This window comes from Mauremys reevesii, linkage group 12 (assembly GCF_016161935.1).
Source record: "Mauremys reevesii isolate NIE-2019 linkage group 12, ASM1616193v1, whole genome shotgun sequence".
Taxonomy (NCBI): Eukaryota; Metazoa; Chordata; order Testudines; family Geoemydidae; genus Mauremys; species Mauremys reevesii.
Window position 1 is genome coordinate 43883362 of NC_052634.1, and position 26434 is coordinate 43909795.

The 26434-nt window shown below is 52.3% G+C and overlaps 1 protein-coding gene and 6 non-coding genes across 7 annotated transcripts in view; 2 read left to right on the forward strand and 5 right to left on the reverse strand.

Annotated features, from left to right (window-relative positions):
• Window positions 1-26434, forward strand: part of LOC120375429 (zinc finger protein 551-like) — a gene marked incomplete at both ends in the record, with an annotated part of 536130 nt that overhangs the window by 179199 nt on the left and 330497 nt on the right. The window contains one exon of the mRNA XM_039496063.1: window positions 5090-5101. Within this exon, the coding sequence (XP_039351997.1) occupies window positions 5090-5101 (12 nt within the window). The remainder of the gene's footprint in view (window positions 1-5089; window positions 5102-26434) is intronic.
• TRNAM-CAU lies at window positions 8660-8732 on the reverse strand. The gene has a single exon. It is a non-coding gene; the product is annotated as a tRNA-Met (tRNA).
• On the reverse strand, window positions 11420-11491 carry TRNAA-UGC. Its single transcript has one exon. It is a non-coding gene; the product is annotated as a tRNA-Ala (tRNA).
• TRNAC-GCA lies at window positions 14561-14632 on the reverse strand. The gene has a single exon. It is a non-coding gene; the product is annotated as a tRNA-Cys (tRNA).
• Window positions 20037-20109, reverse strand: TRNAR-CCU. The gene has a single exon. It is a non-coding gene; the product is annotated as a tRNA-Arg (tRNA).
• Window positions 23769-23862, forward strand: TRNAI-UAU. Its single transcript has 2 exons — window positions 23769-23806; window positions 23827-23862. It is a non-coding gene; the product is annotated as a tRNA-Ile (tRNA).
• Window positions 25684-25765, reverse strand: TRNAS-AGA. The gene has a single exon. It is a non-coding gene; the product is annotated as a tRNA-Ser (tRNA).

Sequence of the window (26434 nt, forward strand, 5' to 3'; positions counted from 1 at the left end):
TTAGGGACGCACCCAAGCAACACGGATCTTGAAAAGAGGAACAGAGACACCCACACACCACAGAGCCTGGATGGGGGCAGGGGAACCACACACGGGAGCTAGTTCATGGGGTGGGGGACACACCCATATGCTCCATTGCACCATTCTTAATGAGAAGAACGGGGGCATCTGCATAACACGGATCCTTAACGAGCTGGGGAACACCCACACACTCCATTAACCAGGAGGGACAGGGGCACCAGACACCCCCAGTAGCATGGAGAACCCCCACATCCACCGGATCCCTCATGGGGGGTAAGACAGAGGGGATTGTAATGGGGCCCAGCGCACCCACGCACCAGGGATTGTTAAGGGTTGAAGGGACAGGGACACCCACACACACTGAGATCACGTCCTTGGAGGAATGCAAACCCTCCACAGAAAGACCTGGTCTGTTCCATGATGGCAGCCCAGCCTGAGTGAGTCAAAGTCTCTTTTTATACAGCCATGCCCCAGAGATCCTGACTAGGGGGAGAGAGACACCCACCCACCAGAGATCCTTACTGGTCTAGGGTGCACCCACACACCAGGGATTCTTATGGGTGGGAGGAATGGAGACAGCCAGACACACTGAGATCACTTCCTCCAAGGAGCCTGGGCCAGACAGGGAGATACAGTCCCCCTTTACATATGTAAGGGGACTGTTGCCCCCTTACTAACATTCAGTGGGGGTATTTTGGTTGCTAGCTCCCAGCACTAAAAGGGGAGGGATCGATGGCAAATCAGGACCCTGAGACTGACAGTCCCCAGGAACAATGGCAAGAGGCCAATGCTCCAGGTCAGCCTGATTGACAGGGCAGGCCGGCTAATCAGGAAGACAGAAGGCCAGGGTGGGTCCCGTCCTCCGTGTGAGCAGGAATGTGCTGGAGTCAGACAGAGTGGGGCCGAGTTAAGGAGAAAGCCGGGGCCCAAGCTGAGCTGGAGAGCAGAGCCGGGCCAGATCCAGAGGGGCCAGAGGCACAGCGCAGAGAGAGCAGACCCTGTGCTGGGAGCGGAGCTGGAGCCAGAGAGCCAGAGCCACAGCGCAGAGAGAGCAGACCCCGTGCTGGGGAGCGGAGCTGCAGCCAGAGAGCCAGAGGCACAGCGCAGAGAGAGCAGACCCTGTGCTGGGAGCGGAGCTGCAGCCAGAGAGCCACAGGCACATCCCAGAGAGAGCAGATCCTGTGCTGGGAGCGGAGCTGCAGCCAGAGAGCCAGAGGCACATCCCAGAGAGAGCAGATCCTGTGCTGGGAGCGGACCTGGAGCCAGAGGCACAGCGCAGAGAGAGCAGACCCTGTGCTGGGGAGCGGAGCTGCAGCCAGAGAGCCAGAGGCACATCCCAGAGAGAGCAGATCCTGTGCTGGGAGCAGAGCTGCAGCCAGAGAGCCACAGGCACAGCCCAGAGAGAGCAGATCCTGTGCTGGGAGCGGAGCTGCAGCCAGAGAGCCAGAGGCACATCCCAGAGAGAGCAGATCCTGTGCTGGGAGCAGAGCTGCAGCCAGAGAGCCACAGGCACAGCGCAGAGAGAGCAGATCCTGTGCTGGGAGCGGAGCTGCAGCCAGAGAGCCAGAGTGTGGTGAGCAACTGGGGCCAGCCAAGGGGGGACCTTGGGCAAAGGGCCCAGCACAAAAAGACACTCCCAGCCAAGGGTCCATGCAGGCCAGGCTGGGAGGGGGACCTTAACCTGCCGGGGGGCTGGCACTGGGAAGAAGGATCCCACCACCCAAAGCCCGGAGGTGTGTGGTCACCACCATTGCAAGTGTCCCACCCACAGCATCCCTGCAGCACAGCCAGGGCCTGAGAAGGAGGCCTGGGGCCTACAAGGAACAGACTGCAAAGTGCCTTGATGTCCAGAGACATTGTTTGTAATGTTCCCTGCCACAGAGCAGGGTGATGTGTTTCCCTGTAACCGTTCCCATTTATTCTTATTCTTTTCTTCAAATTGATTGTTAAGTAAACAACTTGTATTTGCTTTAAATTGTCTGGAATAATCAGTGGGTCAGGGAGGTGCCCAGTGCAGAGAGGGTACCCCGGAGTGGGGATACCTTAGCCCCTGTCCTAGGTGGCCACAGCAAGGTTGGGGGTTGAGCCCCCCAGGAATCCTGGGCCCAGTCTTGTTGGGGCTACGAGAACTCTGCCAAACAGGAGAGTCCTCAAGGGCAGGAGGCCTCTGGGTAAAGGAAGTGGGAGCGAGGACTCAGATCCTTTTGCTAGCCCACTTCGCCGGGATAGCACAGAAGCCAGGAAAGTTCCCCACAGTAGCGGTACCATTCCCCCGCTTACACATATCTGCCAGACAACCTTCCTCCCACTCCCTCCACACAATGTTCTTATTTGGAGGTGAAGCCAGGGAAACCACATGGAGGATTCTTATCTGGGGAACTGGGGGGACCCACTTACCACCAGAGATTCTTAAGGGCAGGAGGAACAGGGACTCCCACCTCTGCAGCATGGGGGTGGGTCGCCTGCTGGGATCATCGGGGCATATTTCACCTCGTCAGTTCCCTGCCATTGCCTTGGGGGCCCCTTGTTCGCTGCCTCTGGTACCCAGTTTAGCCTCCTTCCTGAGGGCTGAGACGCTTTGATCTATCTAAGGTCTGTGGGATCAATACGTGTCATGGTGTAATTCTGTGTTATTCGGGGGTCAGACTAGCTGAGCTAATGGCCCCTTCTGCCCTTAAACGCCATGAAAACATTTCCCTGGTTTCTCCTTGCGCCTGACAGACACCACGGTGAGGGGCCCAATAGAAGATCCTGGACACAGCGCTCTGGCTCTTACGTTACTTGGGGACGTCAGCGCTTTCCTAGCAAAGCTGCTGCTAAAGCGCTGGATTTGGGGAACGGTTCAGCTCCGATTCAGAGATCTGCCTGCGGGGTGTGAACCTGCCACGAGGAGCGGGAAACGCAACCAGCAACGGGAGGCGTTGGCTGAGCTCCAGGCTGCCCCCGTGTGGCCAAAGCTTAGAACTGAGCAGCGGAGTTTAAAGCTGGCACTGGGAGGGACCTGAACACGTGGGGCACGAAGGCCCCTGCATGTAATGCTTGTTGGGTGGGCAGCTGAGTGTAGCTGATTGCGGGAGTTCAGGGCTGCACCCCGGGGTGCTGAGCAGGTGTCTGTGCTCAGGTTGGCCTTGCTATGCTGGTTTCTGGGAAGTTTGGGGCCACCAGTTCCCCCTAGGGAGAGGGGAGCCCGCCCAATAAAAGCAGGCTTTCAAAACTCTGTTACCAATTGGCAGTGGGAGAGCCGGTCTCTCTTTATGCAGCCCCCCCCATTCCTCAGGACGAGGGTTGTGCTCAAAGATCTGTGCCCCGTGTTTTCACCTCCATGTGAAGCGCACAGTGCAAATAACCCTCAGCGCATCAGCTCAGTTCCAGGCTACACTTCCACCTGCTCAGAGCACAGAGCTCCCAGGCTGAGCCTGAAATTGGAAGCGGGAGACCCTGTGACCAGCCAGGCCCTGTGGCTGGTGCCTGTGATCCCAGCGCCTGGGGAGGCTGAGGCTGGTGGATCGCTTGAGCTCAGGAGTTCTGGGCTGCAGGGGGCTGTGCCAATCGGGTGTCCACACTAAGTTCAGCACCAATATGGTGATTCCCAGGGAAGCTTGGGGTCCCCAGGTTGCCTAAGGAGAGGTGAACAGGCCCAGGTCAGAAACGGAGCAGGTCAAAACTCCTGTGCTGATCAGTAGTGGGATTGCACCTGTGAATAGCCCCTGCAGTGTAGCCTGGGCAAGACAGTGAGACACAGTCTCTTTATATACAGACACCCCCCGCAGAGCCTGCAGGGGGGATGGGAGCACCCACACGCTGGGGATTCTGACTTGGGGGAAGGGACGCACCCAAGCAACACGGATCTTGAAAAGGGGAACAGAGACACCCACAGATCCCGGATTGAGGCAGGCAGGGGAAACCACACACTGGAGCTAGTTCATGGGGTGGGGGACAGAGACACCCACCAGAGATCCTGGATGGGAGCACCCACATGATGGGGATCTTGAGCAGGGAAGCACCATGTACCAGAGGTTCTGAAGGGGGAACAGGGACACCCACACACCAGGTGTCTTGCAGCAAGAGCTGCAGTCTTCATTTACATCCGGCAGTGATGGGGAATTAACCACGTCCCTTGCAGAGCTTGTTCCACTAGATGATTAGCCTCATTGTCAGGGCCGGCTTCAGGAAGTGCGGGGCCCAATTCGAACAGTTTCGATGGGGCCATGACAGGGACGACTGAAACAAAAAAAACCTTTCATTTCTTCCATGTATTATTTACTTTCCATGACTATATAAATAATAACAAAATTATCTATTACATACATTGCATCATATATTAATTAGCTGATTTGCACTTTCATATTAGGAAAATAATTTGTTTTGATAGTTGTACAACTGATTTTCTTCACTATTTTATTAAAATTTATAAAATATTTCCTTATTAATATAAAATTGTCCCCATCCTTCCCGCCCCAGCGCCGCCCAGCACCGTGGAAACAAACCCTCCATCCCCAGCTCCGCCCCAACGAAACAAGGGTCGGGGGCAGAGGGAGGAAGAAACGGCACACATGGGGTGACCAGATCACAGCAGTAAAATAGGACCTGCCCCCTCCCTGCTCAGCCCCACCCTCCCATCCTTCTTCACCCCCTAGCCCCCTGCTGGCTTGCTGTGTCCCTCCTAGTCAGTCCCCCCCACCACTCGCCTCCTTTCACCTTCTCCCTCCCCTGCCAGACACCCCCATGCCCGCCCCTAGAACTCCTGCTGGCTCACTGCTCGCCTCTTTGCCCACTCACCCCCTCACCCTTCCCTCCAAGTATAACGCCTCATTCAAAGACCCAGGGGTCACTATATTACTGCACACAGAAGTCAATCAATGCAGTTGTAGATAAATCTCTGCATTATGCATTTTTGTATAACTTTTATATGACTTTGTATTGAACCTTGGTAATATGTTATAGCGGGCCCCTAAGGTAGTGTAATTAAGGTAAAAGAAAAATGTCTTTTTGCTTGGAGTAGAATAAGATCTTCCCCCCACTTTGTAATCAGTTGCCCTGTTGAATGGATGAGGTGTGATTGAGGAAGGTGTGGAAGGCAGCACCTCCAGACAGCTGCAAGCCTTGGAGAGGGGCTGGGAGCCAGACGGAGGAGAGCTTTGCCCAGGCTGAGTGGGATGGAGTTTGGGTGCTGGGTGCAGGCTCTGGGCTGGGGCACGGGGTGGGGTGCAGGGAGGGTGGAGGGGTGCAGGCTCTGGGAGGGAGTGCGGAGGGCTGGGTGCAGGCTCTGGGTCAGAGTTTGGGGGCCGGAGAGGGGGTGGTGGGTGCTGGGAGGGGGAGGGGAGGGGACTGCCATCACATGTGGCTTCCTTCCTCCTCTGCTGCCCCTCACCATAGCCTCGGTGGGGAATGGGGCTGCCCCTTGCCCAGTGTTTGCAGGAGTGGTGGCTGGGGGGAAACCCAGTCAAACTCGGGTTTTACTCTTTCGCTGATGGGTCACTTTAACCCATTACACACCCTTTCCCGCCTCTCTCACCCCCCTTTTCTACTGGGCTTGTTTGCTCTTTTCAGTGGAGCCAGGTGAAAACCACAAACCTCAGTGAGAGCAACAGGCTGGAAGACTAGACTGAACCCACCACCCAGCCTAGTCCATCCCAGAGCCCAGAACTGAGGGCAAATGTCCCCCCACCCCCAGGCCACCTGTTTCCACTCCTGGCCTCTCCCAGCACTTCCAGCGATTCTGTATGGCTGCATGAGGCGGGATTTCAACCGGACTCCCCCCCACTAAATTCACCCCTGTTTTGCAACCACTCTGCACCAAGAGCACCTTCCTTCCCTGCCCTAGAGCTGCTGGATGGCTAGAAAGCTGAGCTGGGCATTTGATTGATCTGGAATATTATCATGCCCCCCCTCAAAAAAACCTTAATATCCCCACAGCTTTGGGGGAGGGGAATACCCCCCCCCCCCGAAAGCTGGTCTAATTTATTGTTGTAGGGCAAAGGAAGGAGCCATAGTTTAATGGAAATATTCAGCCCCTACAGAGATCTTGCAACAGGGAAAGCAGAGTTGATGGGAGGGAACTGGTCTGGATAGGAGCCTCCGTCCTCTTTCTTTGCAAAATAATTTGGAGAGGGGAATCAGATCATGCCGTGCCTCAGTTTCCCCTCTTGCCAGGAAGGGGGGGGGAGAGAAGTCTCAGCCTGCCGTGTTGCAGACCGTTCGCATTCTCCCCTCTTGATGTATTTGGTTTCCTCCTCCAAACCCCCCCCTCTCTCTCACCTGGAGTTCACAGCACTAAGTACCGGCTCGGGGCTTTTTTCCTGGGTTACATGATCCCGACTTTAGTTTTGAACCAGACACAGGCAGGCACCAACTCACCCTCAAACAGCAACACCACGAAAACCACAACACCAGCCCAACATTACAACCCTGCGGGGAATCACAGGGTCAGACACTCACCGCTGGAAGCCCCAGCAGCTGCTCAGGTGAGTGAGGTGCACGGCAGAGATTCCTGTCTCCCACCGGACAGGAAGCTCCCTCGGCGTCTCCTCCAGGTGAGTGCTGGGGGTGGGGGAGGGGAAGGAAGGCTGCAAAGCACATGTGCCTCCTCCCCCCTCCTGACCTGCAACACCCACCCGCGGCTGCCTCTGCCTCAGCCGGCCAGGGTCTCTCGTTGCCTAGCAACAACAGCTGCTGCTTCCGGGAGACGCTGCCGGCGCGGGGCCCTCTCAGGCGCGGGGCCCAATTCGGGGGAATCGGGCAAATCGGCCTAAAGCCGGCCCTGCTTGCAGCCCTCCTCTTCCGCCCTGACTGATGGGGGGAGTATTGAGCCTCCCTCCCTTAGGCCCGTCAGCATCCCTGGGGAACACCAACGCCGCCCAAGTGACTTTGGGCCAGTAGGTCAACCAATAGGGCTGCCTCCTAGGCCAGGCTGCAGCCCAGCTTCAGGACTCAGAGGAAATGGAGCTTGTATCCCTACCTACAGGACTCTAGGCACGGCCAGGCTTCTGGATCAAACGTCCCTCTTGTGCTCAAGTCACAACAGCTAGCGGGTAAAAGACAGGCTTTCATGGCATTGGAGAGAGCAAGATAGAGCCTTGGAAGACCCAGCAGGGTTTGTGGCACAGGAATTGCCCTCAGATCCTACCGAGACTTCAGCTCAGATTGCAGGATTCAAAGTCCCGAGTGCTGCCCTTACACCATGGGACCAATAGGAAACCCCCAGACCTCTGCTGAGCTCTGGTGAGGATGACCCTGTGGGGGCAGCCCTGCCTTTGCTCACCAAGTTGTCATGCAGCAGTTTGCTGCAGCTCCCAGAGGCCTTTCTTAATCCAACCTGAGAGGCCAGTGGGCATGTGAGGAAGTTGCCCCTTCAGTCCCAGGCAGTACATGGCCCTTCCTAGTGAAAAGCCAAGTCCTGGGGAAAAAAGGTCAAATAACACCCTAGAGAGATGCCTTCTTCCATTTTGAGGGCAGGAAACAATACAGAAAACCTGCTACTCGTGCTCTCTTAGCAGTCCTAGCCCCAGCCTGCTCCTCCATCCGGCGCCCTGAGGCCTTATTCTTTTTTTAGTTAAATATCAAATCCAGGAGAAAACACAGTTATACAAAGCAAAACGAAATCACAAACAGAAATGTCATTGGAAATACAGAAATAAAAAAGGAAAATGCAATCCCCATCACTTTATTGTTTCTGGGCCATTCCTGTATCGAGAGCACCCGCGAAGGTCCCTGTCTGCTTATGAGAAACCTGGAGGAACTCATACCACAGCCTGAACATGAAACTCAACTGCTCCCAGGTGCCGCAGTAAAACCCTTTCCCTGCTGTGACGTTGCACTCCATAGGATGTTATGAAAAGGTGCTAATAAGTGTGAATATAATGTAACTGGAACATTCTTCAGGCAAAAGGTCTCTTGTAAGGTATCATTACACAGCTTATAATCTACTGCGTGTGTTCATCCTATTTGTATGAACCGATCATTCCTGTATCTGAAACTAGAAATATGAACTATAACTCTGAGGTCCTGTTGTAATGATGAAAAGTGTGGGGCATTAATAGTGGTTTGGACTCTTGATGGCTCCCATTAACCAGGACAATTGACTGGAGATGGCTCTGTCCTGCACCATTTGTGAGTCAGGCCAGGAAGAATGAAAGCTTGGGGGGGGGGTCTCACAGGACATGTGACCATGTTACCTGGTACAGGAATCCATCTTAAACCTGGGGCTTTTCCCCAGGAGAGAGATAAAAGATTCCTGCCTTGTACCAAAGCTATATAAGGGGGTGGAACAGAAGAAAGGTGGCTGCAGTCATGAGAAATCCCCTAGCTACCACCTGAGCTGGAACAAGGACTATACCAGGCGAAAAGATTGGGTCCAGGCAAGAAATAATTCTAGTCTGCGAAAGAAGCTTATTGGAAGATCTCTGAGGGTGAGATTTGATCTGTATTGAGTTTCATACTGTATTAGGCTTGGACTTGCATGTTTTTGTTTTATTTTGCTCTATGAAGAATACAAGCTCCACAGAGAAGGAAAAGTTAATGCCATAGAGAAGTCTCTCTGTGTGTGTTAGATGGGTGGGAGGGTGACTAAAAACCACTCTCCTCTAGTTTCTTTTCTCTGATTTCCTGTAGAAAATCTGAAGCAGGGAGCAAAAGCCATTGCCTTCTCTGAGGCTTGAACTCAGGACCTTCAGATTATGAGACTGACACACTGCCAACTGCGCTAAGAAGGCTTGGAAAAACTTTAGGCTCAGTGCATATAGGACCCTTCTACAGCCATGACTGGGGCAGGGAAGGAGCCAGGGATGTGCTGGAAGACGCAGGGAGCTCTGGTGACCAGAGACTTTTCCTGGCAGCTTTCACAGCAGCAAAAAAATCAATTCAGGCTGCCAGTGAACAATCTACTGGAACTAATGGCAGCACAGGGGGGATGTTTCCAAGCTGTGCACCTACTTCCACATTTTAGAACTTACTCTCCTTTTCCTAGTAGGGCACTTTCCATGCAAATTAAGTTGGGGAAACTACACAGGGAATAGAAACCAGTGCTCTAGATAAGGCTTGAATTCATAACCCCAGCAGTAGCCCCCTCTGCGCTAACCAGTTGCACCAGTGCAGGTGCCTCTTAGGCAAAGCTGGGCAGCAGGCAGTTATCAGTCTCTGTTATTCACACTTTTGCCTGGTAATTGAAAGGTTGATGCATCAAACCTAACTCAAGATGCGGCTTTTCAGCCATGAGACTCCTGGACATTTTAACAGGAAGAAAATCTCCTCTATTCTGGTTTAGCCCCATTTGACTCCTTCTGCCCAGCTTCTCCGCGCCCCCCGCCGCCAGTCTCTTTCCTTCCCCACTGGGGCCGTGCAGAGAGGAGCCCCAGTCAGTCTCTGTCACAGAGTCTGTATCCCATAAAGGGAGGGAGAGAGGGGTCGCTCCAAAACACTGATAATGGGGTGGGGAGGGGTGTGTGTGGTTAGGGGGAGAAAGGCTGGAGAACTAACAGTGGGTCACAGAGAGATTCCCCCAGATTGGGGAGATCCCCCGCTGCCCCCCATCAGCCAGCTGTGGGAAGAACAACTTGGGATTGCTTAGGGAAGCCACCTTTAAAAACACAAGTGTAACATGCTAGTTACATTTTAATAAGACCAAAGCCTCAATCCCAGGGTCACAATCACTGCAATGATTTTGGCTTGATATTTTACCGGCCGCAGACACAAAGCGAGTCAAATTACAGTTTCCGTTTGGAGTCAGTGCACACACAAGAATCCGGAGGCTTTTAATTCCTTAGGTTCTGCCGCCATTTCATTTCTATCCTGTTCCAAGATTTATCATTGTGCAAAGCAACGTTACACCCTTGGGAGTGTCCCCCCCCCCGGTCCTGCCCACCGCCCCTGGGCAATTTAAAAGGGTCCGGGGACCTGCGCCACCACCACCAGCAGCACAACGGGACTAAGGCGGTGTCCTGCCCGCCCTCACTCCATGTGGCACGCCACTCCCGGAAGCGGCTGGCATGTCCCTGGTGTGGGGGAGGTCTCCATGCACTGCCCCCGCCCTGAGTGCCAACTCTGCCAACTGTAGCAAAAGGAGCTGCGGGGAGAGTCTGCGGGCAGCGGTGCACAGAGACACCTCTGGCCCTCCCGCTTAGGGGCTGCTGCCAGATGGGGGTGCAGGTTGCTTTCGGGAGATGCCTGAGGTAAATGCTGAACCCCTCACCCTTTCCTGCACCCCCAACCCAGACCCCACACCTGCACCCAAACTCCCTCCAAGAGGTTGCCCCCTGCACACCCTCCTGCAGCACAACCCCCTGACTGAGCCCAGACCCTGCACCCAAACTCTCCCAGAGCCCAGCCCCTCTCCCTCCCACACCCAAACTCCCTCCCAAAGCCTTAGGCAGGTGTGTGTGTGGGGGGGGGTGGGGCAGGACTTGGTCCCATTCTGAGCACCACCAACCATTATACAAACCTGCCTCCTGTGTCCAGCCCAACCTTCTGCTGATGCACCTCAGCCCACACCCCTGCAGGGTTTGAAGCTTCCATTGCTTAAATTCCAGGACACTGAGGGATTTCAGCTCCCCTTTGCCCACAGGGAGCTTTCACCCCACTCCCAACCAGGTTCTTGTCCATGGGATCACTGTAGGGGGGCTGGGTCCCTCGGTGTCTTTTCTCTCTCTGTGACAGGCCAGGGTGCAATAACTGGGGCATCTGAACACCCAGGACCTTCTGTGGGGCTGCCATTCCCCTCCCCTTCTGTGGTCTCGTCTGTCATTGACTCCAGCCTTTTTTCTATTCATCGTCAGCACCATCCCAAGCAAGCTGCACTCGCCTCAAAAAGACAAAGAGTCCTGTGGCACCTTACAGAGTAACAGACATATTGCTCCTGTACGTCTGTTAGTCTATGAGGTGTGAACACCAAGGGATGAGAAACTGCTTTTGTAGTTGGCTAGTCAGGCACAGAATTCCCACTCCATTTATCTGACGAAGTGGGGATTCACCCACGAAAGCTTATGCTCCTGTACGTCTGTTAGTCTATAAGGTGCCACAGGACTCTGTCTCTTTTTACAGATCCAGACTAACACAGCTACCCCTGTGATACTCAAAAAGACAGTGTCCCCTGTTGAATGTAAATCACTGACCTCTCTCCTCTCTGAGCACTGACTGCCCCTCTGTTTCCTTGCCTCTCAGTCTGAGCAGATGGGACCTTTCCCTCCAGTGCTGGAGGATTCGTCCTTCTCATCTACCCTTGTCCCAAGCAGCACAGCGGGTGGGAATCTTAAATGTACTGAGGTGACTTAGGAGCAGAAACCGCCCCAGACCTTCCATGCAATTGGCACTTGCCCCTCACTGAGCAGGATTGAAACTACTGCAGGGAGACTGCTGGGCCACATCCCCTCTGGGCATGAGCAAAGAGCAGGGTGAAAAAAAAACCTGGAGATGCCGGGGATTGAACCCAGGGCCTCATACATGCAAAGCATGTGCTCTACCACTGAACTACATCCCCAGATGGGCTGTGGGGGATAGGGGTTACACTCAGAGCCCTCCTGTTTCCAACATATCCAGTGACCTATAAGCTTCACAAGAAGCCCATTCCCCTCTCTGAGGGCCAATCCTGCTCTCCTGGAGGTTACTTGTTCATAGGGGTCACTTTGCAGCAGGGCCAGATTCGATGTGTGAGGAAGAGAGAGTGGGTGCCCTGGACTCAGGGTGCAGAGATACACTCAGCCCTCTCCCCTGCATTGGGTGGGGGGTGCTGCCACCTTCTGCTGGAAAGTCATGATGGTGGTGGGGCTCTGTGAACAGCTCAACCCCTGACCCTGGTGGCAGAAATGATGAGATGGAGGCTCCAGCTGTTTCTAGGATTTACTATTTCCACCTGCCTGTGAAGTCCAGCTTTCCCCAGCACATTCACTGCGGTGCAATTGGGTCACTGTTTTCATGGCTGAACAGCAAAGAATCACTCTCAGTTTCCCTTCTATCGGCAGCAGGATTAGCCTGTGTTGGTGATTAATGAGGTGGATCTAGTTGTAAATTGTTATTCATTCCCCACATTGACAATTCACACAGTCCCTTTCCCATGCAGATTCCCAGCACCTCAGTGATCCTGGTAGCAGGGGTTGGGGCCTGAGATTTTCAGGGTTCTTTCCCCTCCACCTGGAGTGAACTCAATTTTTTCTCCATCCCAGAAATTCCATGAAATAACAACAGGGGCATAAAGAAAGAGGGGAGAGAACATTGATCCAGACTCTGGGGGTTCGGGCTGATTTAATTCTTGGTAAAAACATGAACTTGATTCCAAGAAGGGAGAGAGGAGAAGCCTGAAGCTGACTTTAGTCCCAGGCTGGGGTCTCCTGAATGGTGGGAAACATCCTTGACTGCTACCCAGGGACAGCAGCTACTGGTGACATACCAGGGCTGGGATGAGAGGGGAATGTTACATGGACTTTATCATACAGGCCCCATCCTGCTTCTCAGAGCCCACAGGCGAGAATCTAGAGAAGGGTGAGTCATTTCTCAGCTGCATTCTCAGGAGAAGCCGGTAGCCGTCCTTGACCAGAGACCCAGGAAAGCAACCACGGCAGTTCTGCAGAGAGCTCTGGCTGCCAGGGGATCCAGCCAGGAGAGGAATTGCTGGGGGCTCTGGAGGCCAGTCCAGTGGGGCTGTCTCAGGAGTCAGAGGTGGCTTTGCCAGTGGGGAGGCGCTAGGTCACATGTTGGTCGGATGGGGAAGTAGGGACTACAGGATGTGAGGCTGGCTAAAATGAAACTTCCCAAAAAACCTTCCCCCTTTGCTCCAGCTAAGGCCCTACTTTGGCCTCTCCCCCTTTCATAAAAATCTCCATATCTACCCCAGCTCTCAGAAACCCCCTTTCTCCCATGGGTATTTTCACAGTTTCTTCCTTTTTTCATGGTCTCGTACAAATATTTTTGCCATGGAAATGATCAAGTACATTTAACATGAGAAAAACAATCAAACGACACATCTGTATCTCCTTCCTCAAGCATGGTGTGTCTCAATTTATTTATAGAAAAGTCTAGGCAGGCAGAGTCACCCCTATGCTGTTTAGGGGAGGGATAGCTCAGTGGTTTGTGCATTAACTTACTATATACAGGGTTGTGAGTTCAATTATTGAGAGGCCACTTAGGAATCTGGGGCACAATCAGTACTTGGTCCTGCTAGTGAACGCAGGGGGCTGGACTCAATGGTCCCTTCCAGTTCTAGGGGATAGGGTACCTCCATTATCTTTTTTTTCTTACTTCACATCAGACCCAGGACTTGCACCCAGCAGTTCTTGGGGCCATGGGACAGAACTGAGCTTCACTGGCAGCAGTGAGCAAGGACGGTTGGGACTGAGCTGACTGGGGAATATTTTAATCCCTATCTAATTTTCAGAGGATTAAATCAATGCAGCTTCCACTTCTCCATCTCTCCCAAGGAAATGATGTTTCTGTGCAAAGTACCCAAACATTTTAACAATAAGAAGTGAAATGAAATGGCCACATGATGGCAACAGAACCTAAGAAATTTGTTATTCTCTAAGGTGTCACATGTACTCCTGTTCTTTTTGAGGATACAGACTAACATGGCTGCTCCTCTGAAACCAAAGTGATGAGAAGCCATGTTCTTGTTCAATGAGCATTGAAGCTGAAAAGGGAGATGTTTTTTTTGTTTGATTTCTAGGCCCCCACCTCTAATCTACTAGACACCCCTTTCCTCCCACAGCCAGGAATAGAACCCCACAGGCATGACTACTAGCCCCCCAACCCTGCTCCCTAGGAGAACCTCTGAGACCCCTCTGCTTGCCCCTCACCTCCCTGCTTGTACTGCACTTGAAACCCAATGGGGTTTCCTTGGGCAGTTTTGACTCACTCCCAGGAAGGGTGTAATTTTAGGAGCAGGTTCCAAATAGTGCAATTAACCAGCCAGAAGGGGCAGCAGATGTCAGTGTAGGAGCCATTGAAATAACTCTGCACTTACTTAGAGGCAGACATAATGAGCTCTATGGTTGGTAAACGTACAGAGACTCTGCTGCTGCTCATGAACTAGCAGCACATGACCTGTAAACAGCTGCCATTTGAATGCGTCTGAAAGTTACAAGGAACAACGATCTGTGTTAAAGGAAGGTTGACATTTATTAGCGCCCCAATTGATGCCATGTGCACAAAGAGAGGTTTGAATGTGTAACAGGGAGTTTGCTAAAACTTGGTTATTTTATTTTTCTAAGAGATTCCTGTCCACCCCCAGGAGAGTTTTCAGTCCCAATGGCATCTTAGTTACCAAATGTAATACAGACTAGTCCATTCCTCCCAAGTGGATGTGGTTCTTGTTCTTCTGCACATTGTAGCCCATGGAGGCCAAGGACCTGCAAATGTGTCTTCATGTGCCTTTGTTTCATTGATGAAAACAAACCTAGACACTTAGAGGATTGGAACTGATTTCAGCTGGGGACATGTTTGCTAGGTTTTTATGCATTTGCACAGGAAAACATTGAGTGTGTCCATTCATTTCAGGGATCCCTATTTAGTGGAGCTCCTGAAATAGAAATATTTTTACTGAAAGAATGACTTTGTGAGGGGGCACTTGGATTTGAACCAAAGACCACTTGATCTGCAGTCAAACACTCTACCACTGAGCTCTACCCCCATGACATTTACACAGCCAAGTCCATAATCTTAAGGATTTTGAAGGACGGGCTCTGCCTCAGCGAGCTCCTTTTCTATTCCCAGACCACAGGGGTTTTAAAAATGGGGTTTGATTAAACTTTATATATACATGTAGACACCACAGCTTGCACACCCACCAACATAGCTTCCCCCAGTGACATAGCTACCACCTCTCGGGGAGATGGGTTAACTGCACGGACGGGACAGCTCTCTCCCCTCCACTTAGAGCAGCTTCATTATTTATGAATAGGTGGGAAATAACCCCCTGAATGGACAGCAACCAATGTATCAGATATTGCTGTGCCTGCATTCAATATGGGTAACTGGTCATATTGGGCTGGATTAGTAGGAGCGTTGCCAGCAGATCGAGGGAAGTGATTATTCCCCTCTATTCAGCACTGGTGAGGCCACATCTGGAGCATTGCGTCCAGTTTTCACGCCCCCCCACACTACAGAAACAAATTGTAGAGAGTCTAGGGGAGGGCAACAAATCCTGCCAACTACAGAGGAAGTTGTGGTTCTTTAGTTTCAGTGGAGCTGGGTCTTGTCTCACTCTTAAGCTATGTCTACATGAAAGAATAATGTGGCTTTAGTTAAAGTGTTTTAATTGAACAGCTGTTGCATGTCCACCCTATGCCCCTGTGTCACCAGAGCACATCCATGCTAGCATCTCTTGGATTGCCACAGAGAGCAGTGCATTGTGGGTAGCTGGCTGCAGGGTGCTTTGGGAAAGGTTTGCAATGCCTCACGGGTTGCATCGCATGATGCAGGTTTCTATCCTATCAGGTTTCTATCAGGTTTCTTCTAGTAGGATGCCACATGGGTCCATGGGCATCCTACTAGATTGCCAGCTGCTTTTCAACTGCAATGTGCGTGGTGGGGGGAGACAGTGTGTGCGTTGCAGAAGAGTGAGTGTGTCGCACACTGTCTCTAAGTTCAGACAGCTGCTGGAAGCAACCAGTCCTGAGACAGGGGACAGCCCCGACATCAGCCCCCTTCTCTCACTGGCTCAGCTCAGCACAGCACTCTCTGTCACACACACACACTGCTGCCTGCTTAGCTCTGTGTCAGGGGTGCTGGAACAGGGGGTTTAGAGCACCATGGCCCCACCACGCTTTACTGGCTGATAGGAGAAATGATGGAGGGGGGGAGGGTGCAGTCTTGGGGAAGAGGTGTCTGTGGGTGTGGCCTCAGGGGGAGAGGTGCTGTGAGTGGGGGTCCTTGAGGAAAGGGTGTCATGGGGGTGCCACAGTTTGGACAATGGTGCCCCCCCCACTGTAAGGAAGCTTCTGCCACCCCGGCTCTGTGTTGGCAGAGCGGGACAGAGCAGCATCCACGGCAGTGATTTGCTCCCCAGGGCTTCGGCAAGGGGGCTCGGGAGGTGATTTAAAGGGCCCAGGGCTTCGGCCGCAGCGGGGAGCCCTGGACCCTTGAAATCACCAGCCTGGGGAAGCCGGGCCGGGCTGGCACAGCGTATCGGCTCTTGCTGGTACCCCATACCAGAACATACCAGCTTACTTTCACCTCTGGAAGGTCCTCATGTGGATCAATAACTGGTTAAAAGACAGGAAACAAAGGGTAGGAATAAATGGTCAGTTTTCAGGATGGAAACAGGTAACTAGTGGTGTCTATACTGGGACCAGGACTAGTCAACATATTCATAAATGATCTAATAAACAGTGAGCTGACAAAATTTGCAGATGATCCAAAACTACCGGCTTGCTTCCTAGAACGAACGCTCCTTGAGTGGGGTGATCCACAGGGAGTAGCTCAAACCTCCAAAGTGTGTGGGCAGGGGCAGGACATTAGCACAGCAAGGGAGGGGTGTGGCAGTGACATCACAAGGGCCTTTTGCAGGACCTCAGACCATTGGTCAAAGGTGGTGGGGAGGTGGTGACCTCACAGAGAGATGCTGACATCAGGCAGGCAGGACAGGGGCGAGGGGCCAGGGAAACCTCAGAGACCCCTGTGGCTTTGCTTCAGCAAGTCTCCTTCTCCAGGTCTCTCTTTGAGGACTGAGAGAGTATTCGGGTTCACAGACGTGAGCGCCAGGAGGAACCTCTTTCAAGTTTTCTCCTTCCCTTTTCCTGATTTTACTAGAAAACAGCCGTCCCTGTTTAGAAGGTAAGAGCCTCCTCGAGGTTTGAAACCTGTTCAGTCTGATCCATCTGGTGACAGTTGAATTTTAGGCATGGAAAACAGAAGCTTAAGGAGGCAGAATTTTATTCCGCACCTGGGATTTTGTCCCTTAGAATCACTGTGGTCATTAGGGTTTGTCCTTTTTGTTTCACCTTTTCCTCCATCCATCCCTCCCTCCTTTCTCTTTGTCTCTTGCTCCTTTCACCTGTTCCCCTCCCAACACCAGGAACGAGGTGTGTGTGTGTGTGTATGTTGCGGGGGGAGTGCTCGGCAGCTCCCACTGTGGGAGGTCCACCCAAATATGTGGGGCTGAAATAGTGCTCGGGCAGTGATCCCCACCGGTGACCTGGGCCATCCTTTGGGCTCTCTGGTGAGAATCCTCAGCCTCCCGTCCTCAGTCTCTACCCCGATTGGCTGAGCAGGGGGTTACTGACAGGGAGGAGACTCAGGTCCTTGTTGTTCTCTTTGAAGACCAAGTAAATAAGTCAGAACCAGTTCTATGTTTGATGAATTTTGCTGCTTCTCTGCATTAATTGTCTCTGAGCAGTTCATGATTCTCTCTAACATTGCAGTTCTCCTCAAATACTTGCTGAATAATTACTGTCACTGTTGTTGGTGTGGAGCTCATCTGAGAGCACTTTATTCAGGTCATTCAATGTCTGAAATTCAAGATCTGATGGTTAGTTTGAAAATCAGGGCTCTTGGGTCCTATTCCCAACTCTGCCACTGACTGGCTGTGTGACCTAAGACAAGTCAATTCTCCTTTCTCAGCCTTATTTTTCTCCCTCTTTCAAGTAGGGATAATAATGATTCTCTCCTACCTACCTCAACACACTCACTCTTCCCCAACACACTCACTATCTCTCCCCACACACAAACAGTCTCCACACTGCAGTTGAAAAGCAGCTGGCAATCTAGTAGGATGCTCATGGAACATTACACCGTCGGACCAGCTCATGCTGCTGTCTCTGTGCATCGGTGACCCTCACAGGGCCGGCTTGAGTAAGGGACTGTTGACCCCTTACTAAAACTTAGTGGGGGTTTTGGTTGCCTACTTCCCAGTCCCAATAGAAGGGGGAAGGGCCAATGGGAAATCAGGCCCCTGAGACTGACAGTCCCCAGGGGCAATGGGGAGAGGCCAAAGCTCCAAGTTAGCCGCACTGACAGGCCAGGCAGTGTAATGAGGGAGTCACCAGGCCAGGGGGTCCCATCCTCCGTGGGAGCTGGAACTGCCTGGGCCAGAGTGGGGCAGAGCTAAGGAGAGAGCAGGAGCCGGAGAAGAGCCGGGGAGCAGAGCTGTGCAGGTGTAGTGCCAGAAACTGCTCCCTGTAGGACTTTGCTACCTGCAGCAGTTACTGAGACCTGAGGTTGTTCTTATTTGCTGACTTGTCCTAATTGGCTAAAACTTGACAGTGGTGGCGGATGGAAGCATAAAGGCTTCACCCTCCAAACGACCCTGCCTGGTGTCCATCTGTATCTATTACCTCTTAACACCGGAATGTAAAAAATAGAGTGAGGTCATTTAAACATCATTTATTTTGCAGCTTCATTTACTGTGCTAACAATGTAGCATCCTGACACTGATACTTCTGCCCATGTGACCTGTGGGTTGGATTCATTTTAGTGGGACGTGGGACATGTGGAGGATAATTTAAACTCTTAATTTCCTTACGGTTTCCCTGCAATATACTTTTCTGCTGGTGCGATTTCTGACCATTGCACGTCTATTATATTTATTACAATAGCACAAGTAAGTCACACAAGTGACATAGTCTAGGGGCTTGGCTACACTTGCAAGTTAGAGCGCATTAAAGCAGCCCCGGGCGCCCTAACTCCTGAGGTGTCCACACTGGCAAGGCACATGGAGCGCCTGGGCTCTGCAGCTGGAGCGCTCCTGGTAATCCACCTCCATGAGAAGCATAAAGCTCGCTGAGCCTCGGCTGAAATGCCTGGGCGTCAGGGTGGATGACGTGTTGCATCACTGCACTGTGATTGGCCTCAGGAAACATCCCATAATCCCCTGAAGTCAAGTGCCCACTCTGGTCATTGTTTTGAAATCGGCTGCAGACATGCGGATATCCCCTTTCAAAGCTCCGTTTCTGACAGTCGGCTGCTTATCTGCTCCGGGACAAAGCAACCATTAGTGTGGAATGCTGCTGTTGTGAGTGTGTATGGGGGGGCGGGGGGTTGCTGCTGTCCGAACACACAAGACAGCATGCTGACACACTCTCAGCCCCCCAAACACACTGTCACTCCTCCCACGTACACACAACACACTCCCTGTCACACTCCACCCCCGCCCCCCATTTGAAAAGCATGTGCAGCCACTTGCATACTGGGATAGTTACCACAGTGCACTGCTCTCTGTGGCATTGCCAAAGCTGATAATGTGGCCACTCCAGTGCGCTTGCAGCTGTCAGTGTGAACACACGACAGCGGTTTCCCTGCTGCGATGTCCGAGGGCTGGTTTAACTCCCAGTGCTCTACCTCTGCAAGTGTAGCCAAGCCCTAAATTTGCCAGACCAACCGAACTAAGTAACTTCCCTCCACCAGTGAGTAGGGGCACGGTGAAGCACACACCACACTTGCTGGCTCAGCCTTGTGCATGCTGGGGTGGCCACCTCCCCATTGATGAGACCTGGTCCCACCATCTCCATGGAGCTCCAGTCTGCCCTGCTGCCATCCCTGTCTGTGTTGTTCTCTAGCAGTTGACTGGAAGGTGAGCATTGGCCGCATGCCATGTAGCCGTGTTGTCTCAAAGGGCGAAAGCAAGAAGAATGGTGCCTTCATAGTTAAGGAAAATATTTCTCAATGAACTCTCAGTAAAACATCAGAAACAGCCAGTGTCTGCATCAGTCTACGAGCATTGGTATATTCTTGACATTTGCCAGACCAATCTAACTGACACCTAACACACATTTGAACCTCTTTTCGCACTGTTGCTCATTCTCAGGGTCTGCTTTGTCTCCAGACAGATCCATTCTCTTTCAGGACGGCCTTGCTCTTTCTGTCTGTTTCACTCACTGAGGTGTCGGAGTAAACACTCCCCTTCCTTCTATTCTCAGACAAACACTAGTATTAAGTGTTTGCTACTGATGGGTCTAGAAAGCATTTGTCAAGTGGAAGATGCCGTTTCTGGGGGATTGTTCCCAAGCTCCAGTACTTTGTGTTCAAATGTCTCCCAGCGTCCTTGGTGAAAATAACACCATGTTTCTTTGCAATATACAAGAAGAAAGGAATTTTTTTACCCCAGATGGGACTTGAACCCACAATCTCTGGCTTAGGAAGCCAATGCCTTGTCCATTAGGCCACTGGGGCCCTAAAAAAAGGGGTGGAAATTTCCTCTCAGGATTGCACATTTCTCACATTCACTCAGAAGCCAAATACTCCATTTAATGGCCTTACAGAAATGTCTGCACCCCCTGGCAGCGAGGCAACTGGGCAGGTCGCTGACAGAGCTGAGCACCACCTTTCTGCCAGCCATCTTTAGAGAAGAACCCCACCCTGGAGTCACCCCTCCCTCCTTCAGCACCTCCACGGCTGTGGCTCTGAGTGGCAGTAGGATGATTAGGGGGTGAATCTGGGGCTGGAAGGGGGGTAAGGTCGGCCTGTAAGGAGTAACCAGGTGGGGCAGACCCAGGGGGAGGCTGTGGGCTGCTGGTCGGTTGTCGGGATCCGAGCTCTAGATCAAAGCTGCACAGTGACTTGACAACCAGGGTTATAGGGCCGATATAGTGACCCCCCTTACTGGCCTCGGTGACCCCCAAACCCTTGTCACTAAGGGCATTGAGGAGTCTCTGTCCCTTAATAACTTCTGGGAGCTCCCCAGTAGGCTGCGGGCGTCAGCCGCCTCCTGCCTCACAGGTTAGACTCTTGGTGCTGTGCCAGCCGGCCCCTCGCTTGCAGGCCCAGTGTAAGAAGCAGGAGGCGCGGTGCTGGCAGAAGAGGGTTTTGATTAATCGACCTCTGTGTGCTGGGCACAGGACGCTTCCACTGTGTCCCTCTGCTGGCTTTTCTTCAGCAGCGCCTAGCGGCCCTGGCTCCAGGCTAGTGCCTGGTGAGCTCTGGCACTGGCAGGAAGCGCTGCAGGGTGCTGGGCAGCGGCCCTGGCAAACCAGCTGCTGGTAGGTGTCTCTGTGGTATCATGGGTCAGTGAGTGCAGCTGTTAATGGAAAGGAGGGGGGGTTATGCTCCCCCAGGGCTGCCACTGAAGGCTTCTTGTGGGCTCCTCAAGGTCTGCTGGGAGCCGTGATGTCCCCCTTTTGCCACGTTGAAGGCTCCCTCCTGGACACAGTGGATTCACCTGCTGCCTACAAGAGTGTCGGGGCCGCGCTGCAAAAGCGCATCTCCCAGCAGCCATGCCAGAGCCTCAGGCTTAATCCTCAAGGCCGAGCGCAAAACCTTCAGCCGGGAACATTTCGCTCCCTTCCCGCCTCCGCCCAAGCGGCAAGGGAGAAGCGGAGGAGACAGGCCGGCTCAAAGACACCTCCCTCCCACTTCCCTGTACGCTGTGCAAAGCTCTTGGCCTGCCTCATGCCTCGTCAGGAAAGCGCGGCCATGCGGCCCAAGCCTGAGTCACGTCCGCAGCCTGGCCCACCCCGACTGACGGCCGCGCAGAGCCACGCGAGTCAATGGCAGGTCGAGTCGGGAGCCTCGGCTCTTTCCCCTGACAGCCACACACACAGCGCTGCCTAGCGCCCCCAGAGCCTCCCTCGTGTTCTCCCGCAGCAGCCGCCTGCCGGTGTGGGTGGGAAAAGGGGACCAGGAAGCACTGCAGCCTCATTCCGGGAGAGGAGGCTCTCGCCACGCCCAGGCCTGCCTCTTGCATTCAGCCCAGGCAGCCAGAGGTGCCGGGGAGCTCCCTGGCAGGCCGCCGCCTCACCCAGGAAATAAGGAAAAGGCCATGAATGAAGAAGTCAGGAAATAACAAGGAAATGAAGAGGTTTGTCGAATGGGTTTCTGCCCGATTTAACATCTTCTCAGCTACCGCTCAAAGTTAAAGACCTAAAGTCGACCTATCGGCATAAGTACAGATGGTTGGATGGGAATTAAAAGGAGCTGCTGTCACAAGTGTTAGGTGCCTGCAAGCAGCATGCAGAGCCTTTAAAACCACCGCAGTTAGAGGCTCAGATGAAACGTTTGCCCTAAATCAGAAACGACAATAGGAGGACCAGCAGAAAGCCACTCTGGGTAAACGTCAGAGTAATGGAGGCCGTTAGAGGCAAAAAGTCATTCCTTAAAATTTGGAAATCAGATCCTAGTGAGGATAATAGGAAGGTGCACAAACTCTGGCCTGTTAATTGTCAAAGTCTAACAAGTTAGGCCAAGAAAGAATCTGAGAAGCAACATGCTAAAGACCCAAAAGCTAAGCATAAATCCGGTCAGTGCGAGTCCTGGTCTGTCCCCGCAGAAAGGTGAACCCCCTCTGTGGCTGGAGTGAGTTCCTCTAAGCCGACCTCACTACAGACCTGCGCCAGGTAGTGCTCATTGTAAAAATGTTTCCTCTGAAGGTTGGGAAAACAGGACCAGTGGTGCTCAGGCCGGCTGACACAATTAAAATCCCCCCCAACAACAAACATCATGCAGTGCAGAGGAAGGGAGCCTTTGATCTTCCCTCTCATGCCTTAACTGGGGACCATACACACTAATATAGCAGTAATCAGTGCCACAGAGCACAAAGCCACCAGCAATGCCCTCCCTGGTCTAAGCTCCACCACCTTCTGTACTAGCACCGTGAATGTGAAGAACAAGACTCCAGCCCCATCATTCTTCCCTGTCCAGGAGGCCTTTCCTCCAGTCAACCTCTGCCTATTGAGCTACCCTAGAGTTGTTAATGTGCATTTCCTGAACACCCACCATGGCCAAGTCCAGCTGCTCCAAGGCACTGAACAGCAAGCACCTCCTCCTGGGCCCCCAAATCCCTTCCACCTTCCACACGGCCACTTTCACAGATGCCCCTTCCAGGGCACTGCCCTTGCTCAACTGCGCAGAGGAGTTTTCATCCCCAATGCCTGCCTGCCACTTCCCAGCAGCCCTCTGGCACCATTCCTGAGGGCCACCACGTTCGGAAAGACAGCTCTCATCTCTCAGGGGCCCCATGAGAATACAGTATGGCAACTTTTTTAATGGAAAGAGCCCCCAAAATTGCTTTGCCCTAGGCCAGCTCTGCTCACCTTGGGTACAGGCACCGCTGTGCTTCCAGAGAACAAGCTGCCAAAGGCTGGGGTTAAACCAGGGACCTTTAGATCTTCAGTCTAACATCTCCCAACTGAGCTACTTTGGCAGCTGCTTAAAAGTATTTTGGCCCGTTGCTTCTCTGCTCGGGATGTTTTTGCAGCAGTTGAAAAGGAGGTAGGAAAGCAGGGCCAGCCCCCGAGTGGGGCCTCTGACCGTTCCCACTCAAGGGGCTCCTTTTGGCAGTGGGGCAGGAGATATTTCCCACAAGAGGCTCCTACGCTGCCTCATCCCCCAAGACCCCTCCTCCCGCTCACTGCTCTCCGCCCCCTCCCCACCCTCACTCGCCCTTACGGTCATTACAAAGTGGCAAGGCAGAGCCCTCCCATTTTTAAAAGCCCTGGGGTGTTGTTCCCCCCTGTTCAGGCACCCCTGGGGCCCTGCACTTCACACAGCTCTCCCTGATTTCAGCTGTTAGTGAGGGAGCCTCACTGCTAGCGCAGACTGGGCAGTTTCTTGCATGAGAGACACTGTCCCAAAGCAGGACTAATGCTTAGAGCTGGTTATCAGTGATTTCAGATCTGTTGGTCTGCAGCAAGACTCTCCATTGAGTCTTAACCAGCTCTGTTATTACACAGGGAAGAACAAAAGGGTGAAATGGGGCCTGGGACCCTTAAGAAGAATCCACCCCACCAAGTACAACACTTGTCGCTACCTGCTCTCAACCCCACTGAGAATGTTTTGGGGGTCACGCCTTGGCTTTATCAGCCTAGGGGGGTTTCAGAAACTACTATCCAGCAGGTGCTCCAGTGGTACAATTGGTTAGTGCACAGTACTTATAGGGCAGTGCTGAGAGAAGCTATGCTGAGGTTGTGAGTTCAAATCTCACCTGGAGCACTGGTTTTCATTAACCACATGGCATCACCCCCTCATTTGGCCCTGTGGAATGTAGAATTCCAGCCCTGGGACACTGAGGAGGGGAGGAGTGGGAAATGCCCCCTTCAATTATTACCTCCTCTCCAGAGGGCAGGTGAGAATCTACAATCCTTTCTCCTCCCTCAGCCCTGTGCCAGGATCCCTCAAGCAGAGCCTGGAGTCCTGCCCCTGGCGTCTGTACTAGTGACAAAGACAAAACACTCAAATCCCGCCTGGTGCGGGGAGCCAGGTTTGCTCTTCAAATTCTGTCGTTGGTACATTTCCAGGCCTGGGAATGTCCCCCAACAGCATTTAATGGGAAGCTGCCTGCAGAACATTTACACTGCACAGAGCTCCTGCGGAGGAGGGGTGGGAATTAGTAACATTTTGAGGATAGTTTGGGAAATGAGCCTTTGCTGACAAGGTTTGTCTCTGTTCATATTTCACCTTCAGGTGTTATGTTGAGGGATCTTTAGTATATTTTTGGGAAGTTAATAACTATCGCCTCAACTTTATTTACTCAACTTAAAAATTGGTGTCACTTGATTTTTGCATCTCCCTGTGAAAATACAACTGACACGTGTGGCTTTCTACACAGGGTCATGATGTTAAAGTTGGGGAATTCAGTCTCTACTTCTGGCCGGGGGGGTGTTGCTTTTTTACAGCTGCCTCACGGCCAGGCACACCGGGCTGTTAGCTGCACCCACGGTCCTTGCCAGGGGCTCCTGCTGAACCCTGGGCGGCTGCACTGCTGTGCTGGGGTGACTCTGCAGGTGGAGAAGCTGCTGTGGAGCAATGTAGAGCAGGTGCAGGAAGGAGATGGGGTCACTATTCACATTCTGAACTGCACAATTTTCCAAATTTGGGAATAGATTAATCGATTCACAGACTTAAGGTCAGAAGGGACCATTATGATCATCTAGTCCGACCTGCACAACGCAGGCCACAGAATCTCACCCACCCACTCCTGTAACAAACCCCTAACCTATGTCTGAGTTATCGAAGTCCTCAAATCGTGGTTTAAAGACTTCAACGTGCAGGGAATCCTCCAGCAAGTGACCCGTGCCCCATGCTGCAGAGGAAGGCGAATGTCGGAGAACAATTCTAAGGGGAAGGTGAATGCAGAGCTATGACATTGGAGATGCCCAGACCTCCAATGGGGGCAGCGTGGAAATTAATAATGGGAAGATCATTTGCAAAATTAGTCATCACTGACAAGCTTTGTCTCTGTTCCTATTTCACGCTGTGGTGTTAGTTAGAGGAATCAGTACAGATTTTTACTATATTAATTAAACACTTAATTTTATTTAACCAAGACAAAAACTTAGTGTCACTTATTTTTTCTCTGTCCTAGCAAGAATGAATTGAATTTTGTGACTTTCTGGAAAGTGCAGCGAGATTAAATGCGGGGAATTCAGTCTCTGTGTTTGTGAGCTGATGTTTTCCTCTCACAGGTCAGTGCCTGCATTGAAATACCAAAAGGGATCTAAGGGCTGGTGTACGCTGGGCACTTCACTGGCAGAGCGATGTCTCTCAGGGTATGAAACCCCCCGTCCACCCATAGAGTTACAGTGACCTAAGCCCTGGATAGATAGTGCTAAAGAAAAGGAAGAATTGTTCTGTCAATGCAGCTATTACAGGGATGGGAAAACCTCTCCACTGACTGTCTACTCCAGAGCGCTATAGCAGGTGCCACAGCAGCATTTTAAGTGCAGACAGAGTGAAACTAGATTTAGCTCCAGTTTGCACTGTGAATGCTCAGGCACTAAAACTAGAGTAATCATAACAACAGTGCAGAGCTTGCGTAGTTGGCAGGATTTGAACCTGCGCGGGGCAACCCCAATGGATTTCTAGTCCATCGCCTTAACCACTCGGCCACAACTACTTGATGTATAGTTGTTTTACTACACGATAATTCAGTTCTCACTGAAATGTCTCTTCAAATTGTTTGCTCAGACCAGCTTCCCCAGCACATTCATGGCTGTGCATCAGTGTAAGTGTGTCCTTGGGTGAACAGCGAGAATTCCTGCCCATTTCCCTTCCGGCTGGAGCAGGATGAGAGTGTGTTTGTGTTAATGACATTGCTGTAGATTGTTGTTCATTCCCCACTCTGACAATTCAGACAGTCCCTTTCCCATTCAACTCTCCAGCACATCATTCCAATAGCAGGTGGCAGGATTTCTCTGGGGCACTGAAATTTTTCAGGGGGCTGCTGCATGAACTGAGCCTTGCATTCCACCCTTGATGTTTTATGGACTAACAACAGCAGCAGAAAGAAAGAGCCGAGACAATATCTCCCTGGCAGGGATGCAGGTGCCATGACCCCTCTGTCTGACCATTGCCATTGCAGGAGAAAAAGGTTCACTGGCATCGAATGCCCTGGCTCAGACCAGAGACACAGGGAGGTTTTGCTGTTCATGGATCTGTGCAAAGGAAATTGTGTCTCTGTGGGAAATGGAGGCAGGAAATGAAACACCCAGTGCCCTAAGGAATGTGGGTGAAGGACTCGGGCTGAGCAATGATTTAACAGGGGTTTGTTTCAATTTATTGGCCT